Below are 22,979 nucleotides of genomic sequence, written 5' to 3'. Positions count from 1 at the left end.
GCAATGGTTTGGTGATTAACTTAAAACAAATTTAATAAATTTTATCTTTATCCCATTATTTAAATATTAGCTCCTTATTAATGGTCTATTTTGGTTATCCATATTCATTATTGACGTATGGAGTCATTTTTTAGTGGTTCATTCATAGACAGTAACAACATATTCAGAATAAAAAAAAAGATTAAGAAAAGATTGTTTGTGTCATTAGTCATGTCAATCTGTGACATTCATGCAAGCTCAGCTTTAAACATTTAAACAGTAACATTTCCTAGTATTTATTTGTATAATGTAATTTTATTTTGTAAGCCATCCATCTAAATATATATTTTTATCTGAAAATCACAATTACAATACCCACCATAGAGATGAATTTTCCTTTCCGCTGCACAAACTGCTACTTTTGAAAAACTCCCTTGTTATGCAGGGATAGAATATTATAATAAACTTCATCTTAGTTTCAGAAAGATATATTCCATTAACAATTTCAAAAAGCATGTATTGAAATTTTTTCAGGAGAAAAGGTATTATACAATAAATGATAAATGATATGACTGATAACAAGAATTATGGTTGTTGATCTTAAAATTAGTATGTACCTATAATTTATTCAGTTAGCTTATAGAATTCAAGTAAACAAACTGTGTGTATGAGTGTTCAAGTTGCTGATTCACAAGCATCTCCTGTAAATCCTATGCATTTAAAGAAACTATGCGACGTTAATATTCAATAACCACGCATTATTATATTTTGAATTATATATATATATATATATTTTTTTTTTTTAAATTTAAATAAATTAAGACACTTTATTTGAGTTTTTTTAAGAGTTATGAAATTGTCAATTTTCCACAAATAGTAAAATTTTACTAATATCTTAGATTAAATTTCTGCGATAATAAATTCAATTCAATTTTGTTCAATAAAAACAAATTCAATCTTGTTTTTGTCATCTGGTTGTGAGAAATCCATACTGCTGTCAGTATTAAGAGGTACAATGGGAGGTTCCATTTTGTTTTCTATATTATCCAATAACCAGTAATTTGGTTCAATAATATCCATTACATGTTTGATGCAGTTTTTCCATTCCTGCTGGCCTGTTTTATCAATGGATTTTAAGTATAAATTTTTAACATCAGATATTTTTAAATTAGTATTTTTTGACACTATGTAACTTTTGATTTGTCTCCAAATTATCTCATCTGGGCTGAGTACAAAGTGATAGGGAGGTAATTGAAGCACGGTTTTGCCACTAGATCTTAACTCATCAATTTTATACACATTAAAATTAGTTTTAATATATAAAACCCTTTGCAATAATTGGACCTTGAGTTCATGTTTTTCAAAAATCGTTCCTTTAGAACTAAGTCACATTTTGATATCATTCTTTTTCAAAGACACGGCTGGAATTCTTTCCTTTTTACATGATTGATAAGGGGTGTTATCTAAGACAGTATCCGAGTTATCTTCCAGAGGAGGTAACACCATCTTTAAACTATTTCTCAGTTAGTAAAATACATGTACTTTTTACAAATCGCATTTTTATCGAAATCATCAACTTTTTTTTCAATTGCTCTGGGGTTTTGTTTTTCAGGAAACTGTAATTCATTAGTAGAGTTCATATTCACAAATCACATGTATACTGAAGCAGTACAACTTCCATGTAATCAGTTTATTAATGATATCCGAAATCAGTGCTGTTGGATTACTCTGCAATTTGCTTTTATACGCATTTAAAATGATGTGTATTCTCCACGACTTAAGGGATTTTTTCACAGCATTTTTTTTGACGGGATATCAGTAATCATGCACTATTATCAGTTGAATCGGTATCAGACATGGTGTCAAAATTATGGTATAACTCAAGTTGTACAGCCACAAGTTTAGGAATACCCTACATTCACATTCCAGTAAACTTAAAAAAATTCCATTACATTAACCTTAAATAACATTAGAATAAATAAATAAGTAACAGAAACACAAGAATTGAACACGAGAATAAAAGAGTGATCATATGAAAAGATCAAGGGTTGTAATAGAACTGAGAAGACTTTATAAGTTATATAAACTTTTTTACATTGACTATTTATTTTTTTTTTTACATTGACTACTGTATAACAAATTAATTATATGCCCCAATATCTTAGTAATGATTATAGTATTGTATATAGATAAGGCTGCATTGTGAATCATCACTGACGCAAGGGATGTGACTCCCTTGGCAGAATCTTGATGAACTCGCTCATACAAAGGCAATGTTTATTTATTCTTCACTCTATATGCTAACTGAATACAGTATAGATATATATTTTAAGTTAATTACTAGTAGAAACTTTTACTTGATTTGATGTTCAATGTAGCATCTGCTATTCTTGCAACATGAGGCACTTTCTGTTTTATCGTTTATATTTAGCATTTAATTTTTCTTTGTACATATAACATGTCGTCTATTGTCCTATTAGACCTAAGGTGTAATGTGACAGTAGAAATCAAATAAATAAATGAACAAAGCAGTTGATAATTACTTCTATCAGGATTAAAGGACAATACAGTAACATAATTTTTTTTTTTGAGGAGGTACAGCAAAAGTGAAGTTGACAATTGTTTTGGAAACCCGGAATTTTGTGACTCATTTTAAAATGTTCTGTCATTGTAGATTATGTATTTTTTTATATTTATATTTATTTCTCTAAAGTATTTGTAGTTAGATTTTTGTATTGCTAAATTATAAGTCCAGTTAACTACACGTGTTGCAGTTTATGAGTAGATTGCTGTAATAATCAAATTAAAAAATAGAAGTAAATAAATGACTTCATGAGAGTATCTGTAAATGTTTCACATTAATTGATTTATGAATACCATTATGTGTCTGTATAATAATTCTAATTAAAATATAGATTACATGTGACATTTTTGTATTACTATCGGCATGTAAGTTGGCGTAAAAAAATACCAGCATTCAGCAAACATTTGGCACGGTACTAGGCCGACTGAAAACATTGTCAGTTTAATGTAGATGATATTTATAACCAAAAACACATACGATGCTATTTAATTAAAAGTAGTTTAGTTTCCCAGTTAACATTATTATTTTAAAGTACTTTAAATAATTATTTTTTCTACTCACTTTATTGCTGCAGCTCACAAATTCCAAAGTCGCTGTCATCGGTAGATTCTAAAGAGCTCGTGTTCAATTCTGAATTTACATTTATCACAAAATTTCCAATGTGCACATCATATAAATGTTCATCTTCATTGTATTTTTTTTTAACGTTGACAACATGCTCGCAGATATTGCTGCACTCAGCTTCAAACAATTTATGAAATTCCTCTTCAGCCAACTTAAGAACGTCTAACATATTAAAAGTTGTGTTCATTTAGCTGCTTGCCCTTTTACCTGACTCCAAATCATTTCAATGGCATTTAAGTTAGGGCGATAAGGAGTCAACTGTAGAACTGTATATATAATTTTCTAAAATGTACCGTAATTTTCTAAAATTCGTCTATTAGAAATTTCTTTTGATTTTCTCTGTGTAATTTTATAATATCATATAATTCAGTCTTTGTCATAGCAGGAGAACAGTTAATTCATTGTTCCGCTAACCTGTTTATCATATCGCTTTTTAAAGAGTTAGAATTTGGCTGCTTTTGTAGCAGAACTTTGTGATACGCTGTGTTATCTAGTACAGTGACCAACCGAGGTAGAAATTAGGGGATTACACTAACCCCCGTAACCATTTTGTGTACTTTTCGGAATCCATTGATTTGTGATAATCTCCTTTCTTATTTGACTCATATATAAATAAAGCATTGTTTACGGATCCTTTATTACAGCCAGCATGAACAGTTATTAATAGTGAGCCCTTGGATACTGGTATTTTCAGTCCCTCGTGAAGGTTTGTTGTGTTTACCCACAATCTTGGTGTAGCATGACTACTGTGAATGTAGGTTTCATATCTATAAACCATCGGCCTTCCTTCTTTGTGAAACAGGGAAATTTGTCATAGAAATTTCATTCTCTGCATTTTAATATCTTGCCATTCTATCAGTACTTTCTGGTTATCTTCTGTTTTTTTCCCATCTAAATCCCATTTTACATAATATTCTTAAAGATCTTTTACTCCCTTTGACTTTAATTTCACTTTCGCAGACTTTTTTCATAATTCTCTTCACAGTAGGAACACATTTTTCGGTTATATAAAATTTATTAATCGCCTGAAAGCATCCATGTCAAACGAATTTAAATTGCACACAGCACTGAGGCAATTTAAACATTTACTCAGCGAAACGAACATGGATGGTTTCTCACTTTCATTTGATTTCCCTTCTTTTATAATTCTTTGGACCATTTATTTTGTTGCTTGAACAACCGTATTCAGCCCTTCAGTTTTCCTCACTTCCAGTTCTGGTAATGTTTTGTAAAAAGAAATTTTAATCAATGAATACAGTCTCCCTCTCCTGACTATGAACTACTGTACCTTTTTTTCCTAACTTGGGCATTTTAAAAGAAAATAACTGTATTGAAATGTTAAAAAGTTACATGACTGAATTTATGACTAAGTCTTAAATAAAAACAACACAAAAAATAGTAAAAAAAAAAACTAATAGCTATTTACTTGATTAAGTAAAATACACACAGCAATAAATGTTTCTATAATAACCATTTCTAGAACATAATTACAGAGGTGATATGTATATGTGACATATGATTTTTCAAAACACAATGATTAAGTGAAGGTTAAAAATAAGTAAAAATTGTAGTTTAAGTAATAAGTTTAATCTTAGAATTACGTGTTGTGTCATAAGTAGCACATTAGTCATGTATGATTCATGAATGATTCTACTGTTTTTAGTTGCTATACAACAAGAAATAGATCACAACATCACAATATACAGATAACAGATCACAACATCAATATATAATTTAGAATAAAACTCAACAATTATATACGCTACAGTAAGTTTATGAAAACTGTTTTTTACATATTACTATACCATAAAAGATGTCTAGAAAATGACAATGTTTTTAGTTTGCTTGTAATATAGGCCATTGCATGGAAAATGCTAGTACATAGGCTTTCAGTCCCTGTGCCAACATATGTGCTGTCGAGTTTATCTCTGTAATCTTAAAAATATATTTTATATTTACATGAAGTTAAAAATAAATACAGAGTTAAATATTAAAAAATCAATTTAATTTATTATGTATTCATCTTATTACATTTAATTTATATTTATGCAGTTGCATAAAATTAATTTGTCTGAATACAAAAAGTCTAATTGAGGGAACTTTATTACAATAAACGGGTAATAGAATGAGAAGTGAAGCAGGCTCCATTAGCATAAAAGTAAGTTTTAACAAGTTGTGACCATAGCTTTACATTATATAAAAATGTCTTGAAATAAATAAATGGTAAATAAGTTCAGTTATTAATTTTCAATAAAAAGGTAGTAGTAAATCGGATTGAATTTTAATTAATGAATTATGAGAACATGAAATAAAGTATTTTATTACATTGTGATGTTAATGATAAAAATTGTGTTTTTTTTTGTTTGTTTGCAGCCTGAACTTGTTGAAACATTTGGTTTAAATTTGCATAGGATTGAGAAAGATGTTCAAAGATGTGATCGAAATTACTGGTATTTCACCCCAGAGAATTTGGAGAAACTTAGAAATATTATGTGCACGTAGGTTTTTTTTTGTATTAAAATCAGTAAATATAAAATTTATTTATAAGTGTGTCAAAACTTTGTAGTCATTTTTAAAACTATTAAAAGTAATTAATGATGCATTTTCAAAATTAGGTACAAATTATACTTCCAGAAGATTTTTACAGGGCTAATTATTCAGTGCTTCTTTAATGGGATTACTGCTGTTGTAAATGATGTCCCTCATTTAAGACATTTGTTTTTTTACTAGTATCATCGAAAAAGGGTGATATAATTAGCTTTTAAAAGATATTGTGGAAGTACAGTTTCCAATTAATTTTAAAAGTGAATCGTTAATAATTTTCAATATTTATTGCAAAAATGTATAAAACATTTATTAGTATTGTAAAAAGATGTTGTACTAATGAGATAATTTAGAAAGATTCAACAGCAAAATTTTTTGAAATTTACCTACATGTCTAATTATGAAACTTTATTGATGAGTGAGCTTTTGACTGTTTGAGAAGGATATAGCTTTACTGTAGATGCTGCCATAATGAACAGGTATCTGTAAAGAGAGGCCAGAAAGAAAAATGATTCTGGAAAAGGGACAGCAGTTGATTAGTAGTTAACTCAAACCGATTAATGGTCATTATAATCTGAATAACTGAAACTTAAAGATTGGCAAACAATAAGCTTTGAGTACTGTATGGTTAAATACAGTAGTAACAATATTATTTTCTGAGGTAAAGTTATTTTTTTTCTGTTGTAGTTAAATATGATTACATTTTTTTCAGCAAAATGTTCTAGACATAATTCTTTCCTAGCCAGATCTTCATATGGGGACTACTCAAAGTATAACAGTTAATAACAATGAAAAATATTGAAATCTGAGTGTGAAATGATGTAGGTTTAAATAAAATATATAGACTAGATAGTTGAAATCTTAAGATTTAGTAAAATTAGTGAGATGGAAAGAAGACTATGATCATCGGTCATAATATTGTAGATTATACAAGACAGGTTCAGGTAACAGATATGCAGGAGTTGGAATAATAATTAATAAGACTGAAAACAAGTGCATCATCAGAAATATCAGATGAGCAAATTATATTCATCAGAATAGATTTAAAGTGTAAGTCACTGTACTGTAAATGTATTTGATTTCTTTAGTTTAAAAAAATGTGATTATTTTCAAGTTCATATTGTATGCTGATTATGAAAATTTCAGTAATAACAAGAAACTGATTTCACTGTAATTGTGAGGAAGGAAAAATGAAGTAGTCTTATTATTTGAAAATAATGTAACAAGAATTCGGCTTACAGAATTTTAAATTCAAAATTGGTTTTAACAAATTTAAAATTAGGAAAATTAGTATAATATCAAGAACCAGTTCAAAATCATGAAAAAAAAGGCCAGAAGATTAAAAGCCTGGTGGACATATCATTATGGTAGGCAGAAATTTTGAAATTACGTTGTAGGTAATTAATATTCTGAGGAGAAGATAATGATCTATTTGGCTATGGTAAAATGTAGTTTGTTAAATGTAGTTTAAGAAAACCAAAGAAAAATTTCCACTTTCTTTCGGAAATTAATTTAGTATAGTGCAGGAAATTTACTAGAGAATTACAAAAAGTAAAGTTTGCAAAAACATTGGATCAGGCCTAAAAAATCACTTCAAGTGTAGATATCATACAACTTGAATAGAAGCTTCTTCTAAGCAGTGGTTTACCATTGTTAGAATCTGCTGGGTTTCATTGAAAAATTGCACTAGGGAAAAGTTTGTTTGGTACTGTTTTAAAAAGGAAAAAGAGGTCAGTAGACATATCAAATGTAGATTCATCTACTGGCCTTTACTTTCTGATATTCTACTCTTAAAAAAGGTTGGTAGGGTAGAAAATTTAAAAAGGGAAATGGATAGGGTAAACATGGATATAGTAGGAATTGGTGAGGTTCAGTGGGAAGAGGAAGGCGACTTTTGGTCGGGTGACTTTAGACTAATTAACTCAGCATCAAATAATGGGCAGGCAGGAGTAGGTTTCGTGATGAACAAGAAGATAGGGAGGAGAGTGGAGTATTTCAAGACGCATAGTGATAGAATCATTGTAATAAGGATAAAATCAAAACCTAAACCGACAATGATTGTTAACGTCTATATGCCTACAAGCGCCCATGATGATGATGAGGTAGAATGTGTATACGAAGAGATTGATGAAGCAATTAAACACGTAAAAGGGGATGAAAATTTAATAATAGTTGGAGATTGGAATGCAAGCATTGGAAAAGGCAAGGAAGGAAATATAGTGGGTGAATACGGGCTGGCCAAAAGGAATGAAAGAGGGGACCGACTTATAGAGTTTTGCACGAAGTATAATTTAGTAATTGCCAACACCCAATTTAAAAATCATAATAGAAGAATATACACTTGGAAAAAGCCAGGCGATACTGCAAGGTATCAGATAGATTATATCATGGTTAAGCAAAGATTTAGAAATCAGCTCGTTGACTGCAAAACTTACCCTGGAGCAGACATTGATAGCGACCATAATTTGGTGATAATGAAATGTTGATTGGGGTTTAAAAACCTGAAGAAAAGGTGTCAGATGAATCGGTGGAATTTAGAGAAGCTTGAGGAAGAGGAGGTAAAGAAGATTTTTGAGGAGGACATCGCAAGAGGTCTGAGTAAAAAAGATAAGGTAGAAAATGTAGAAGAAGAATGGGAGAATGTTAAAAAGGAAATTCTTAAATCAGCAGAAGCAAACTTAGGCTGAATAAAGAGAACTGGTAGAAAACCTTGGGTTTCAGACGATATTTTGCAGCTGATGGATGAACGTAGAAAATATAAGAATGCTAGTGATGAAGAAAGTAAAAGGAACTATCGGCAATTAAGAAATGCTATAAACAGGAAGTGCAAACTGGCGAAAGAAGAGTGGATTAAAGAAAAGTGTTCAGAAGTGGAAAGAGAAATGAACATTGGTAAAATAGACGGACATATAAGAAAGTTAAGGAAAATTTTGGGGTACATAAATTAAAATCTAATAATGTGTTAAACAAAGGTGGTGCACCAATATATAATACGAAAGGTAAAGTCGATAGATGGGTGGAATATATTGAAGAGTTATATGGTGGAAATGAATTAGAAAATGGTGTTATAGAGGAAGGAGAGGAAGTTGAGGAGGATGAAATGGGAGAAACAATACTGAGATATGAATTTGAGAGAGCATTAAAAGATTTAAATGGCAGAAAGGCTCCTGGAATAGACGGAATACCTGTAGAATTACTGCGCAGTGCAGGTGAGGAAGCGATTGATAGATTATACAAACTGTGTGGAATATTTATGAAAAAGGGGAATTTCCGTCAGACTTCAAAAAAAGTGTTATAGTAATGATACCAAAGAAAGCAGGGGCAGATAAATGTGAAGAATACAGAACAATTAGTTTAACTAGTCATGCATCAAAAATCTTAACTAGAATTCTATACAGAAGAATTGAGAGGAGAGTGGTGGAAGTGTTAGGAGAAGACCAATTTGGTTTCAGGAAAAGTATAGGGACAAGAGAAGCAATTTTAGGCCTCAGATTAATAGTAGAAGGAAGATTAAAGAAAAACAAACCAACATACATGGCATTTATAGACCTAGAAAAGGCATTCGATAATGTAGACTGGAATAAAATGTTCAGCATTTAAAAAAAAATTAAGGTTCAAATACAGAGACAGAAGAACAATTGCTAACATGTACAGGAACCAAACAGCAACAGTAACAATTGAAGAACATAAGAAAGAAGCTGTAATAAGAAAGGGAGTCCGACAAGGATGTTCCCTATCTCCATTACTTTTTAATCTTTACATGGAAAAGCAGTTAATGATGTTAAAGAACAATTTAGATTCGGAGTAACAGTACAAGGTGAAAAGATAAAGATGCTACGATTTGCTGATGATATAGTAATTCTAGCCGAGAATAAAAAGGATTTAGAAGAAACAATGAACGGCATAGATGAAGTCCTACGCAAGAACTATCGCATGAAAATAAACAAGAACAAAATGAAAGTAATGAAATGTAGTAGAAATAACAAAGATGGACCTCTGAATATGAAAATAGGAGGAGAAAAGATTATGGAGGTAGAAGAATTTTGTTATTTGGGAAGTAGAATTACTAAAGATGGACGAAGCAGGAGCGATATAAAGTGCCGAATACCACAAGCGAAACGAGCCTTCAGTAAGAAATATAATTTGTTTACATCAAAAATTAATTTAAATGTCAGGAAAATATTTATGAAAGTATATGTTTGGAGTGTCGCTTTATATGGAAGTGAAACTTGGACAATCGGAGTATCTGAGAAGAAAAGATTAGAAGCTTTTGAAATGTGGTGCTATAGGAGAATGTTAAAAATCAGATGGGTGGATAAAGTGACTAATGAAGAGGTATTGCGACAAATAGATGAAGAAAGAAGCATTTGGAAAAATATAGTTAAAAGAAGAGACAGACTTATAGGCCACATACTAAGGCATCCTGGAATAGCCGCTTTAATATTGGAAGGACAGGTAGAAGGAAAAAATTGTGTAGGCAGGCCACATTTGGAATATGTAAAACAAATTGTTAGGGATGTAGGATGTAGAGGGTATACTGAAATGAAACCACTAGCACTAGATAAGGAATCTTGGAGAGCTGCATCAAACCAGTCAAATGACTGAAGACAAAAAAAAAAAAAATTCTACTATGCGAAATGGTATCTACATTTGAGGAACTTAGATTATAAATTGATGCGCTATAAATATTATTGATACTATTTTTGTCATTATAATAATTTTTTTTTTTTTTCTAACAATGTTTCTTTGTGTTACGTACATTATTATGTAATGTACGAGCTATCATGTTATACTCAAATGGGCTGCAGTAATAATCTCAGAGCTTCATTACTGATACTGATGATAATAAATTAAAAACTTTTAAATACATTATAAGTACTTTGAGTTCTGTAATTTATATTCTGCCACTCATTGGCACCCTACAATATAACTTAATAGTGCAGTATATCCAAGAATTCTCTATCTTTCCTGCAATTAACATGTTGCTACTGATTTGAAAGTTGAGCAGTATTTTGTTCTAAAGAAATAATTCCTTTACCGTAGTCAGTATCCCTGCTGTCAAGGACACATAGGACAATCACTTGCTCTTTTGTTTCTGTTCAAAGCCATCTCTAATATGAGCAGATGCATTTATAGTGTTGTGGAATGGTCGGCGAGATGTGTTTGTGTGTATGAATGATGATGTCCAGAGCAAGCATTGACACAAATAATAAATTGATTTTATGAACACTTTATTTAGGGCCTACCTCGTAAATTATCAACGCTTAATCAGGAGAAATATGCATTTGCCTTTGACAGTGTCCGATTTAATTTATTCATAAATGAGCCAAACTTAATATACCACGGTCATCAAAATATGATCATATTGAAAAATATTTGTATATGAAACCATTTCAAGCGACTTCTGTGAATGAATTATTAAGTGGAGATATGGGCAGTTGCAGGCTGCCATGCTTTATTGCATTTCTTCCAAATGCAGTGCTCTGCACTGCAATAGTGTTGTTTACTGATGAATATGCAATTTATTGCATTTTAATAGCCAGGAATGTGATTTTCAACGTACATTTGTCTAGGTACAATCAAATGAGTCAGGTGGCTCTTATGGTTAGTTGATATTTGTGTTGAGTGTAGTTAGTTTGACAATTAATTTGAAATTTCTGTTAGGAATTGAATTATTTTTTAATGTAATATAATTTTGAGGGTGTGGTTTACAGATATGTTTGGGAGCATTTAGATGTCGGATACATGCAAGGAATGTGTGATTTGGTTGCTCCACTGCTAGTAGTATTTGATGACGAAGGTAAAACATACTCATGTTTCTCACTTTTAATGGAAAGAATGGGTGCTAATTTTCCACATAATGGTGGTGCGATGGATACCCATTTTGCAAACATGAGGTAAGGTAGTATTTATTATTCTTCTTTTAGTGATTATTTAAAATTCCAATTATTTTATTAGGCTCCTCATACTTTACAATAATGGTAGCTGAAAGAATAAGTACTTATTTGCATAAATTTCATATAGTGTTGGTTTTATTTGTTGCTATTCCATTAAATCTTTTAGGTCTAAAAATCTAATGAATGGTTGATTAAAAAGAGCATTGTAATTTGCAATTGTTATAAAGTAGTTGAAGATAGATTTTTTAAAGTAAATTTTATATTTTCACAGCTGCAGCAATGAAATTGTTGAAAGAGCTTAAAACTAACATCATATAACCTTTCACACCTTATTACATGATACCATTAATACTAAAGAAATTCTAATAGGAAAGTCATCTATTTAATATAATATGTTTTAAATTAAGAAGTCTTAAATATTCTTTTATAAATATTATTTGTTCCATCACCAAAACACCATATTAAATTGATGACACTCGCAATTTGATATTCACAGTTTTCTTAATTTTACAAAAACCATTCCCTGTTCATCTTTTTATATTTATGTCATACAGATCTTTTCTTTCCTTCTCAGAACTCAACAAGGTTACATCATCCACTTACATTTATGATTTTGATTTTAAATTTACCAGAACTCATTCATAGTGATAAGAGAGCCATAATTACATTCACTTATGTTATTTTGTTTTTATAAATATTAAATTTCCTATTTTATCTGTTTAATTTCTTCTTTATTATTACATTTGTATAGAATTCATATATTTTTTCATAATGTTTATTAATTTTTATATATCCTCAGTAATTTGAGAATCTGCACATTGAACATGTTCATGTTCTTGAATTTTTTTATAAGTTAGTAGTGTTTTTATATATAGACGAAACTTATTAAAATTTTTATTACCACAAAGAATTTTGTAAATATCTTTAGATTTTTGAATACTTTCTTTTTTGTTATGTAAGGGCTGCATATGTGCCGATAAATTTCAAACATACAACCATTAAATACTTAAAAACAGACATAGATTCAAAATTAATAATAAAAAAGAAGTTATAAAAACAACAAAAATAAACTAAAGAAGATCTTATAAAACAATCTTTGGGCAGAAAGTTTATGTTGTTTTTATTAGAAGGTGTAAGCAGAAAAGCTAAATACCATCTCCAAAGAAACAGTTTTTAAATAATAATATTTTGAAAGTTATTTTTTAATTTCTGGCCTGCAAAGCCATAAGTGGGAAATTTATTAAACAGAATTGCAATCACCTTATATATAAGGCCTTCTGTTAGTTACTTTTTATTTAACAATTTGTTTGTGTGTTATGAATATTAATCCTTGATCATAAGCTTGCAAATTTTAAACATGACTGTTGAATAGGAAGAATTTTATATTCAGTAGTGTAACCCTGCAAATATATATTAAATTAAATTTTTTTTACTAAACTGTTAATAGTATATGTAAACAGTTTACATACAGTAGAACTTAATTTTTTTTTAAATAGAAGGTTACCTGTTTAATGCTTTTATCTGGATTTAAATTTTTTGACCATATCAGCTTTTATGTATCCCATAATACAATCTATTCTGTAAGACTGGAATAAATAGTATTACAAACCATAATTAAAGCTGAAAATTTAGAATATCTTATTGAATCAGTATTGTTTTCATTAATTGTAATATTACATTCATTTTATTATTTCTTATTCACATTAACTCTTCTCTCATTAAGGCAAATAATAGAAGTTTAATTGAATCCCCATATTTAAGTACAATCATCAGCACTGCCTGTACAACTTGAAATCTGTTGCATATTGTAACAAGACCGGTATAGCGAACCTTTCTTCTTTCTTTTTCCTGTTTAGCTTCTGGGAATTACTGTTCAGGTATTACTTCAGAGGAAGAATGAGGATGGTATGTATGAGTGTAAATGAAGTGTAGTCTTGTACAGTCTCAGTTCGATCATTCCTGACGTGTGGTTAATTGAAACCCAACTACCAAAGAACACCGGTATCCACGATCTAGTATTCAAATCCGTATAAAAGTAACTGCCTTTACTAGGACTTGAACGCTGGAACTCTCGACTTCCAAAGATATAGCAGACCTGAGTAACGGATTCCTTTCAATTAAGAAAACAGTAGTAGAAAATATAATAATGGGAGGAATCCAGAAATGGGCTAAAAAGAACCCTTTTAGTAAAGGTAACAGGTCCGTTTAATAATGATCTTTTGTAATACTGTCTATTGATACAATAAACACATGTGGTTCTGTGAAAAGAGTTACTGGACCAAGGCTTGGAGTTTCATGAGAAAATGAGAGGGCAGTCGATCATTCTCACGCTTCGAGTTGGGTCCGGTCTGGCAGTTAAAGAAGATAGGAGTATAAATACTGTGTGGAAGACCAGTTAAAAGTTTTGCAAGGAGAATCTGTGATATGAGCTCTGTGAATCAGTCCGCGAGACGTCAGTCAGCAAGAGTATTCTGAGGAGGTCAGTGAAGGAGCGAATTTTGAGTATAGGTTCAATGCAACTAAGGTAACATCACAAGTAATGTTTTGGTGAGTTACTGTAAGACTATAAGTGAAAGAGATGAGATAATGTACTAAATTTCATTTTCAAACTGTTAGGATAGTTTTATTTGTGAACAGCAAAGGTATTTACAGTGAAAGAATTTTATAATTGTCTTCTCTATTGTACTATTGTTGTTAATACATGACTAATAGTTAAAAGTGTTAAGACTAGCGGTCATGCTATGTCTTTTGTCAATGGAATTGAATTCTGGTTTTTATTATTTATCTACCTGTGAATAAATCCTGATGATTACTTTAAATTCTATTTGTTATGTAATCTCTTTTTATTATTATTGACATTTATTACTATTTGTTTATTATGGACCTTTAATATTATTGTTTACTGTTGCCATTATTCTAATTATTATTGTGGGTTTTTTAATTGTCTGTTATTATTATTATTACTACTATTATTCTGATTATCATTGTGGTTGTGTTAACTATACTTTTTTTATTATTTGTTTTATGATTGTCGTAATATTATTATTACTATTGTTATTAATGATTTGTCTTGTTTTGCTTGTATTTTTAAACCAATAAATTGTAATTGTATAAACATTTTCATTTCTCAATCTCTCAATATCCTGATCGAGCCACGAACACATGACAATATTTTACATCTAAATATTGTTTTTAGTCCTTTTCCACTGTACTGGACAGTGATTAATTATGTTGAAGGTTATTTATTTTTATCTTTAGGTTTTAATGATAAAAAAGGTTTTAAAGATGCTTGAGTAGTGGTATTAAAAATTGTATTGATTTTTCTAATAAATTTAATTTAATTTATGATATTACCAATAGAATTTTTTTTATGTTGCTTTTTTATCACTCTTTGTCTTGCTATATTTAATTATTCATTAAATTCTGCATCTGTTATATGATGAATCACTCTGTGAATCAAATGGTAAAATGAGTTAATTTTCTATTTATGTGTTTGTTAAGATATATATTGTTAATAATTTTCACTTGTTGGATTTCTTTATGGTAAACACTAGCTACAACACTGTTAATTTTTTTGTAATATCAATTCCTGACAATGTCAATTTTTAAATTATTAATGTTTCTGTAAATACTAGTTTGTCAAATTATATTTTGTTGGGTTATATGTTTAGCATTTTATTGTGAACAACATGACAGCAAATTGTTTGAATACATACTCAAAAATAGTTTGATGAAAAGTTTTGTTGGACCTTGAATCTGTTTTGCAGAACTCTGCAGCATGGATATACAGCAAAAATCTGAGAAAGTAATTTTGTGAAGTAATTTTTCAACCAAAAAAAAAAATTGTTCTTGTAACTATTTTTAAAAGTAGTTATTGTTTTACAGTAGCCATTATAAATATGTATTCCATAATCAAAACATCATTAAATCTAAGCTCAGGTGTGTAGGATATAATGAATAAGAAAAAGGCATTGTCAGTTCCAGAGATAGCTACTGTTTAAATTTGTTGATGTCAAATGAAATTGTACCGGACTGTAGGGAGAAATAAGAATTTCATTTAATAAAAATTTTCAGGTTGCAGTAATGAAAGTTACGTGTAGTAGTATGTTTTACATTAAAAAATCAAATTCTCGTAGAATTAGAATTAGGTTTCCCAGATTATTCTACAATGCTCTCAGAACTACTCACAAAGGATTCAAAGGAATTGGTACTTCTTCAAAGGTAGAAGCAACCAGATTCAATAAGATCTCCAAAAAATAAATAAATAAAAATATCTTTCACAGCTTAAAATATTGTAGGGAAAGAAATTTCCTTCAATTTTTCTCAAAAATGTCTAAAGCATTATTCTTCAGAAGATTAGAATCTCGCCCAAATGTAAATAACATATTAATAGAAATATTATACACAGAAAAGAGAAATCCACAATAAGTGTATTGGTAATTAAAAACAAAATTTTTATTTGCCGTTGATCATTTAGTAAACCAAAATTCTCTTCTACTGATATGGAACAAATTATATACTAGTAAGAAAGAAGAAAATTAAAAAATTATGTAGTCGGCTATGTAATTTCTCTATATGATAACTAATATGTTGGCATAAAAAAAATCTAATAACCCCGTTCAGTAGGCATATTATTAATGTACAGTGAAAACAATGGAGGGGCTGAAATTATCCCCTGTGGATCATCCTGTTTTACAGTATTATAATCTGAATGGTATTTTTTAAGTACTGATTGTTTAAGGCATGGATTGGAGTACATTGTAAAAGACTGTAGAAAGAATGATGTTATTTCTAAACTGCCCTCCTGATGTCTCTGGAACATTAAAAAAATTTTAATAATTAAAAGAAAAAATGCAACAAAAAAAAAGGATCCCAGCTTTCATTTCTTTCTATTTTAGTGTAACAGATATTTGTTCCTTTTTTTTTTTTATAACAAACACCTTTTATCAGGAGATGGATACCATTTTAATATTCTGCATACTTTGCTAAGCAGCTATTGATATTAAAAAGTTAATTATAGTAAAATGTAACAGTGTATGATATAACATTTAAAAAAAATATTATATAACAAGCACAAATTTTTCCATTTTTGTGCTTTAAAACATGGGTTTTCAACTTGGGGGATTGTAGGAGAATTTCAGGGGAGGCATGGTACGCTGAGAAAAAGATCTGTTGATTCAACTAAATTTTTTTCTCAATTTCTTTCTTATTTACACTGGCCTATATCCAAATAGTTTGCCGCAATACTATTGGATCTCTTTGCATGTCTGTTGGAAGCAGACAACCAGTGATTCTTCAAAAAACACTACCGTGGCTAGGATAATTTTACTACTGGTTGGTGACTATACTGCACAAAACAGGTGATTGTTGATTGTGTTCCAGTCATTTGTGTGAGTGACTGTTGTGTGTAGTGGTGCTAAACAACGCTAAATCATTACAAAAGAAAAGAATATACAATGATGACTATATAAGGTTCAGCTTCACATATACTGAAAAGAACACTTTTCATTCATCTCACTGTGTTATTTGCCACAATGTTCTGAGTAATGACCCAGTGTGACCATAGTACCATTTCTTTTTTGTCTTCAGACATTTGACTGGTTTGATGCAGGTCTCCAAGATTCCCTATCTAGTACTAGTTGTTTCATTTCAGTGTACCCCCTACATCCTACATCCCTAACAATTTGTTTTACATATTTCAAACATTGTCTGCCTGCATAATTTTTTTCTTCTAGCTGTCCCTCCAATATTAAAGCCACTATTCCAGGATGCTTCTATATTTTTCCAAATGCTTCTTTCTTCCTCAGTTTGCCGCAACACCTCTTCATTTGTCACTTTATCCAGGCATTTGATTTTTAACATTCTCCTGTAGCACCAATTTCAAAAGCTCCTAATCTTTTCTTCTCAGATACTCCAATCGTCCAAGTTTCACTTCCATATAAAGCTACGCTCCAAACATATACTTTCAAAACTCTTTTCCTGACATATAAATTAATTTTTGATGTAAAGAAATTATATTTCTGACTGACGGCTCGTTTCACCTGTGCCATTCGGCATTTTATATTGCTCCTGCTTCATCCATCTTTAGTAATTCTACCTCCCAAATAACAAAATTCTTCTACCTCCATAATCTTTTTTCTTCGTATTTTTACATTCAGTGGTCCATCTTTGTTATTTCTACTACATTTCATTACTTTCGTTTTGTTCTTGTTTATTTTCATGTGGTAGTTCTTGCATAAGACTTCATCCATGCCGTTCTTTGTTTCTTCTAAATCTTTTTTACTCTCATCTAAATTAGTATATCAGCAAATCTTAGCATCTTTATCTTTTCACGTTGTACTGTTACTCTGGATCTAAATTGTTCTTTAACATCATAAACTGCTAGTTATATGTAAAGATTAAAAAGTGACGTTGATAGGGAATATCCTTGTCAGACTCCCGTTTTTATTACGACTTCTGTCTTATGCTCTTCAATTATTACTGTTCCAGTTTGGTTCCTGTAAATGTTAGCAATTGTTCTTCTATCTCTGTACTTGAACCCTAATCTTTTTTTAAAATGCTGAACATTTTATTCCAGTCTATGTTATCAAATGCCTTTTCTAGGTTTATAAATGCCAATTATGTTGATATTTTTTTTCTCTAATCTTCCTTCTACTAGTAATCTGAGCGCTAAAATGTCTTCCCTTGTCCCTATACTTTTCCTGAAACCAAATTGGTCTTCTCCTAACACTTCTTCCAATCTCCTCTCAGTTATTCTGTACAGAATTCTAGTTAAGATTTTTGATGCATGACTAGTTCAGCTAATTGTTCTGTATTCTTCACATTTATCCTCCTTTCTTTGGTATCATAACTGTAACACTCTTTTTGAAGTATGATGGAACTTCCCCTTTTTCGTAAATATTACACAACAGTTTGTATAGGCAATCGCTTTCTCAGCTGCACTGTGAAGTAATTCTGTAGGTATTCTGTCTATTCCAGGAGCCTTTCTGCCATTTATATCTTTTAATGCTATCGTAAATTTAGATCTCAGTATTGTTTCTCCCCTTTCATCCTGTTTTAGTTCCTCTTCTTCCTCTATAACACCATTTTCTAATTCATTTCCTCCATATAACCTTTCAATATATTCCACTACCTATCGACTTTCTCTTTCGTACTATAAATTGATTTAACACATCTTTGTTTAACACATTATTCGATTTTAATTTATGTACCTCAGAATATTCCTTAACTTTAACACTTTTCTTTAATCCACTTTTTTTTCATTAGTTTGCACTTCCTGTTTATAGTATTTCTTAATTGTTGATAGTTCCTTTTACTTTCTTCATCACTAGCATTCTTATATTTTCTACGTTCATCCATCAGCTGCAATATTTCCTTTGAAATCCAAGTTTTCTACCAGTTCTCTTTGCTCCACCTAAGTTTGCTTCTGCTGATTTAGGAATTTATTTTTTAGTATTCTCCCATTCTTAAGGTAGAAAATGTAGAAGAAGAATGGGAATCTTTTTTAACCCAGACCTCTTGCGATGTCCTCCTCAAAAATCTTCTTTACCTCCTCTTCCTCAAGCTTCTCTAAATTCTACTGATTCATCTGACACCTTTTCTTCAGGATTTTAAACCCCAATCTACATTTCATTATCACTAAATTATGGTCGCTATCAATGTCTGCTCCAGGGTAAGCTTTACTGTCGACAAGTTGATTTCTAAATCTTTGCTTAATCATGATATAATCTATCTGATATCTTGCAGTATCACCTGGCTTTTTTCATGTGTGTATTCTTCTATTATGATTTTTAAACTGGGTGTTGGCAATTACTAAATTATACTTCGTGCAAAACTCTCACTGCAGTTAAAATTTTAGGCTACATTTTTTGTTTTATTTCTTAAGAACACATTTAATAAGAGGGCTGGCAGTGTTTTTCTTTCACAAGTTTTTTAATGTTTGGTCCCAACTCTAGTAATGCACACCTCAAATCACTTTCAACATCCAGCTGTGCTTGGTATTTTGATGTGACATAAGCCAGCGTAGGAAACCCGGACTTACATGATACATTGTGAAGAATGCACCAATAACATTGCAGCTTCTGTAGTAACTTGCAGGTACACAAGAAAATAGCTTAACCAAAAATCTTTGACAGTCATCTTTGGCAACTCTGCTTCTGCTTAATGATCACATTTTAGATCAACTGCCTGCTCCAAAGGAGAATCAGGAAGCATGACCACTTTGATTTTGAATATTCGTTATGTCAACTGAAGTTGCCAGCAATCTGAAAGAAGATCTGGAAAGAAGTGTCCAATTTCAGTTTATATGGATGCTAAATATTCTGAAATCAAGTTCTTCAATTCACTTTTCAAATTTAATGAAAGATTTTGTTGGTTATAAGGAAGGTCATTAAGACATGGGAAGGATGAAAAGTGGGGTTCTGAACTCTGAAGGTGACATTACCACAAGATTTTTCATCGCATAAGTCTTCAAAATTTTTTCTGTCCTTGCAGTTTCAAATTCAAAAGGTTGATTGATTCAAAGAAATCTGATAAATACACCTGATAAAACACCTGTGTGTTTAAGTGGTGGATACGTTTCTCATCTGTAAATTGTAGGTACAGATCTTCTTCATTTGAACTCATGAAACAAATGTCAACTTCCAATTTCAGACTGAATAGCCTAGCAAGCACTAGCAAGGCAGTGATGCTGCCTTCTCCTCTCTTTCCTCAGTGAGTTGAGGTGGTTCCTCTGCTTTTGTGTGCTGCCAGTCCCTGGGTTTCTTCAACTGTTTCCCAACAAGCAGTATGCTTCGTGGCGTGCTGGTCGTGGCATTAGCCCGATTTCTTAATGCGAACAGTACTTGTGGCACACTCTTAACCCAGGTTAGGTGTTGGACATCCTGCTCGAGGACTATTCTCAGTATGTTCATCACCTCCTCATTACGACACTCTGTGGGATTCATCTGTGGATGGTATGTGGGTGTAGTCTAGTGAGCAATGTGTCGCATAATTTCTTCCACTTTCAGCTTGTGAGTGTTTCCCGTTATGTCAGGATGACTGCAGGATAGCTCCAGGGGCAAAACACTTCCTCCTCCAAACAGCTGAAGATGTTGTTCGTGTCAGCTTAAGGAACAGGCCTAGCCTCGACCTAGTGGAAATACATGTTAGTCACCACCATCAGGAACCTATTGCCTCATTCCGTTTCTGGATATGGACCTATTAAGTCAACTGCCACATGCTTACAACACGCTGTAGGCCTCCGAGGTCGCTGATTGTCTGGTGGAGGGTTTGGCTCTCGTTTGTAGCGGGCGCATGTGCGGCACTTCCTGATATACTGCCGAATGTCTTTCGTTAGGTCCTGGCAATCGTAGTAATGGCGGATTGCCCGGCAGGTTTCTTCTGCTCCGGGATGACCAGCTTCTGGAACCAGTTATAGTAGTATGGTATGACAGCCGAGCGATTGCCAGGTCTCCACTGGTCGGGGTCCTGCCCTAGTGCTATGCACTGCTGTCCATACGATGCCGTTTTCGCCCACTCTGAAGTGAGTGGCTGAGGCCGAATTTGTAACCTGGATTGTTGGCACTCTGGTTCGGCTTCTTGTGCTTCCTGCACATGTTGGAACAGTGAAGTGGTGACGACGTCTTGCAGTCGGGGTGTAACCACTCCATTCTCTTCTTAGCAGTGTTCAGTCACATGTAGTCTATCTCTTCATCCCGCACCATTTTAGTATTTTCTTCTTCTGCTGGTTCTCTTGACAACAGATTGGTAGTTCATTCTTCCAGCCAGGACAGTGCTCTAATGTAAACTTGAAACTTTGAACCAATAAGGCTCAGTGAGCATATTTTGTTTTATGCTCGGTGGCCTGCCTTAGCCATGTTAAAGCCTTGTCGTCCATTCTGAGAATGAAAGTTCAGTCTTCGAGGTACGGTCGTTAGCATTTGATTGTTCACACCAGGGCAAGGCATTCGAGCTCATTGGAGTGATATTTCTTCTCTGCCTCTGAAAGCTTCGTGCGAGTTGACTCTTCACTCCCCGTTACCAGCTTGCTGGTACAGCACAGCTCCCAGTCCTCGCTGGCTGGCATTGATTTGTAAGACTGTAGGAAGCTTTGGATCTGGCGGAGATAACTTCAATAGTCTGCTGAACAGCTTCAAAGGCGTGCTGTGCGGTGTCTGTGCATTTCCAGTATTTCCCCTGCAGCAGATCAGTCAGAGGCACAGAAACTTCTGAGAATCTAGGGATATGTTCTCGTAACCAATTACAGGTGCTGAAGAATTTCTGCAGCTCTTTTCTTGACCTGGGGGTCTTGTGTTTGATGATGGCACGTAGGTGTTGCTTCTGCATTTTATTGCCCGTGAGTGTGATTTCATCGCCCAAAAATGACACCTCGTCTCGGCCAAATTGGCATTTCTCCAAAGAGCATGTCAGGTGGTGAAGTTGTAGGCATTCCAGAACCATGTCTAGTTGGTGTAAGTGTTCTTCCCAGCTACTGCTGTAAAAAATAATGTCCAGGTAGATCAGGCAGGACTGGCAGAGGAGGCCAGTGAGAACGTCTTACATTAGATGCTGAAATGTGGTAGGTGCATTTTTTAAGCCGAACGGCATGACTGGTATCAGACGTCATTTGGAACTGAAATGGTTGTAAAACGTTTGGATCATTCCTCCAGGGATATCTGCCAATAGCCACTTTTAAGGTCGACTATCGAAAAGACACAAGCGCTCCCAGGTCTTTAATAGTCTCATAGATCAGTGGCAGTGGTGAGTCCACATCTTCCGTGATGTCGTTCAGGCTCCGGAAGTTTACACAAAAACGTGGTAAAGAGTCCTTCTTAACAATTACTACTGGATAGTTGTAGGGCGATGTCGACGGTTTTGTCGCCTCCTGCCTCAGCATATCTTCTGCTTGTTCTGTTATCTTCGCTATACCGCTATTTTATCTTGTTTCTTTTCTTCGCTGTACCGGTACCTCGGTAAGCAAAACGGCTGACTTCCTTCCCAATCGGATCCCATGTACGCTGACCGAGTTGATTGCAAGGAAGTGCTGGAAAATACTCTCTGGTGCTGCTTCAACACTGTCTCAAATCTTGTCTTTACCTCGGGAGGTGCTGCACTTTTCATTGCCGACCAGTCCACTTTTGATGCTGCAGGTTCGGGTTGATCGTGTCAAAAAACGGTTTTGCGGGTTTACCTATCCAGATGGTAGCAGCCATGACTGTAGTCCAACACGGCATGTTGCTCCTTCAGCCAGTTGTGTTCTAAGATTATTTCTTCCCGAAGTCCCGGGACTAGCAAAAGCGTTGTAAGAATTTTTGTGTTGCTGCAGAGAAGCATTATTTGCACTACTTCCATGGTACGGTAGGAATTAGAAT

The 22,979-nt window shown here is 32.5% G+C and overlaps 1 protein-coding gene across 2 annotated transcripts in view; it reads left to right on the top strand.

The window, feature by feature from the left end:
- Nucleotides 1-22,979, top strand: part of LOC142323060 (small G protein signaling modulator 2-like) — a 133,258-nt gene that overhangs the window by 98,845 nt on the left and 11,434 nt on the right. For both annotated transcript variants that reach the window (XM_075362185.1, XM_075362184.1), the window contains exons 20-21: nt 5,561-5,685; nt 11,446-11,628. In XM_075362185.1, coding sequence (XP_075218300.1) covers nt 5,561-5,685; nt 11,446-11,628 — 308 coding nt within the window. The remainder of the gene's footprint in view (nt 1-5,560; nt 5,686-11,445; nt 11,629-22,979) is intronic.

The sequence above is a fragment of the Lycorma delicatula genome, chromosome 4 (genome assembly GCF_047948215.1).
Source record: "Lycorma delicatula isolate Av1 chromosome 4, ASM4794821v1, whole genome shotgun sequence".
Taxonomy (NCBI): Eukaryota; Metazoa; Arthropoda; class Insecta; order Hemiptera; family Fulgoridae; genus Lycorma; species Lycorma delicatula.
This window is presented reverse-complemented; position numbering and strand designations above follow the sequence as displayed.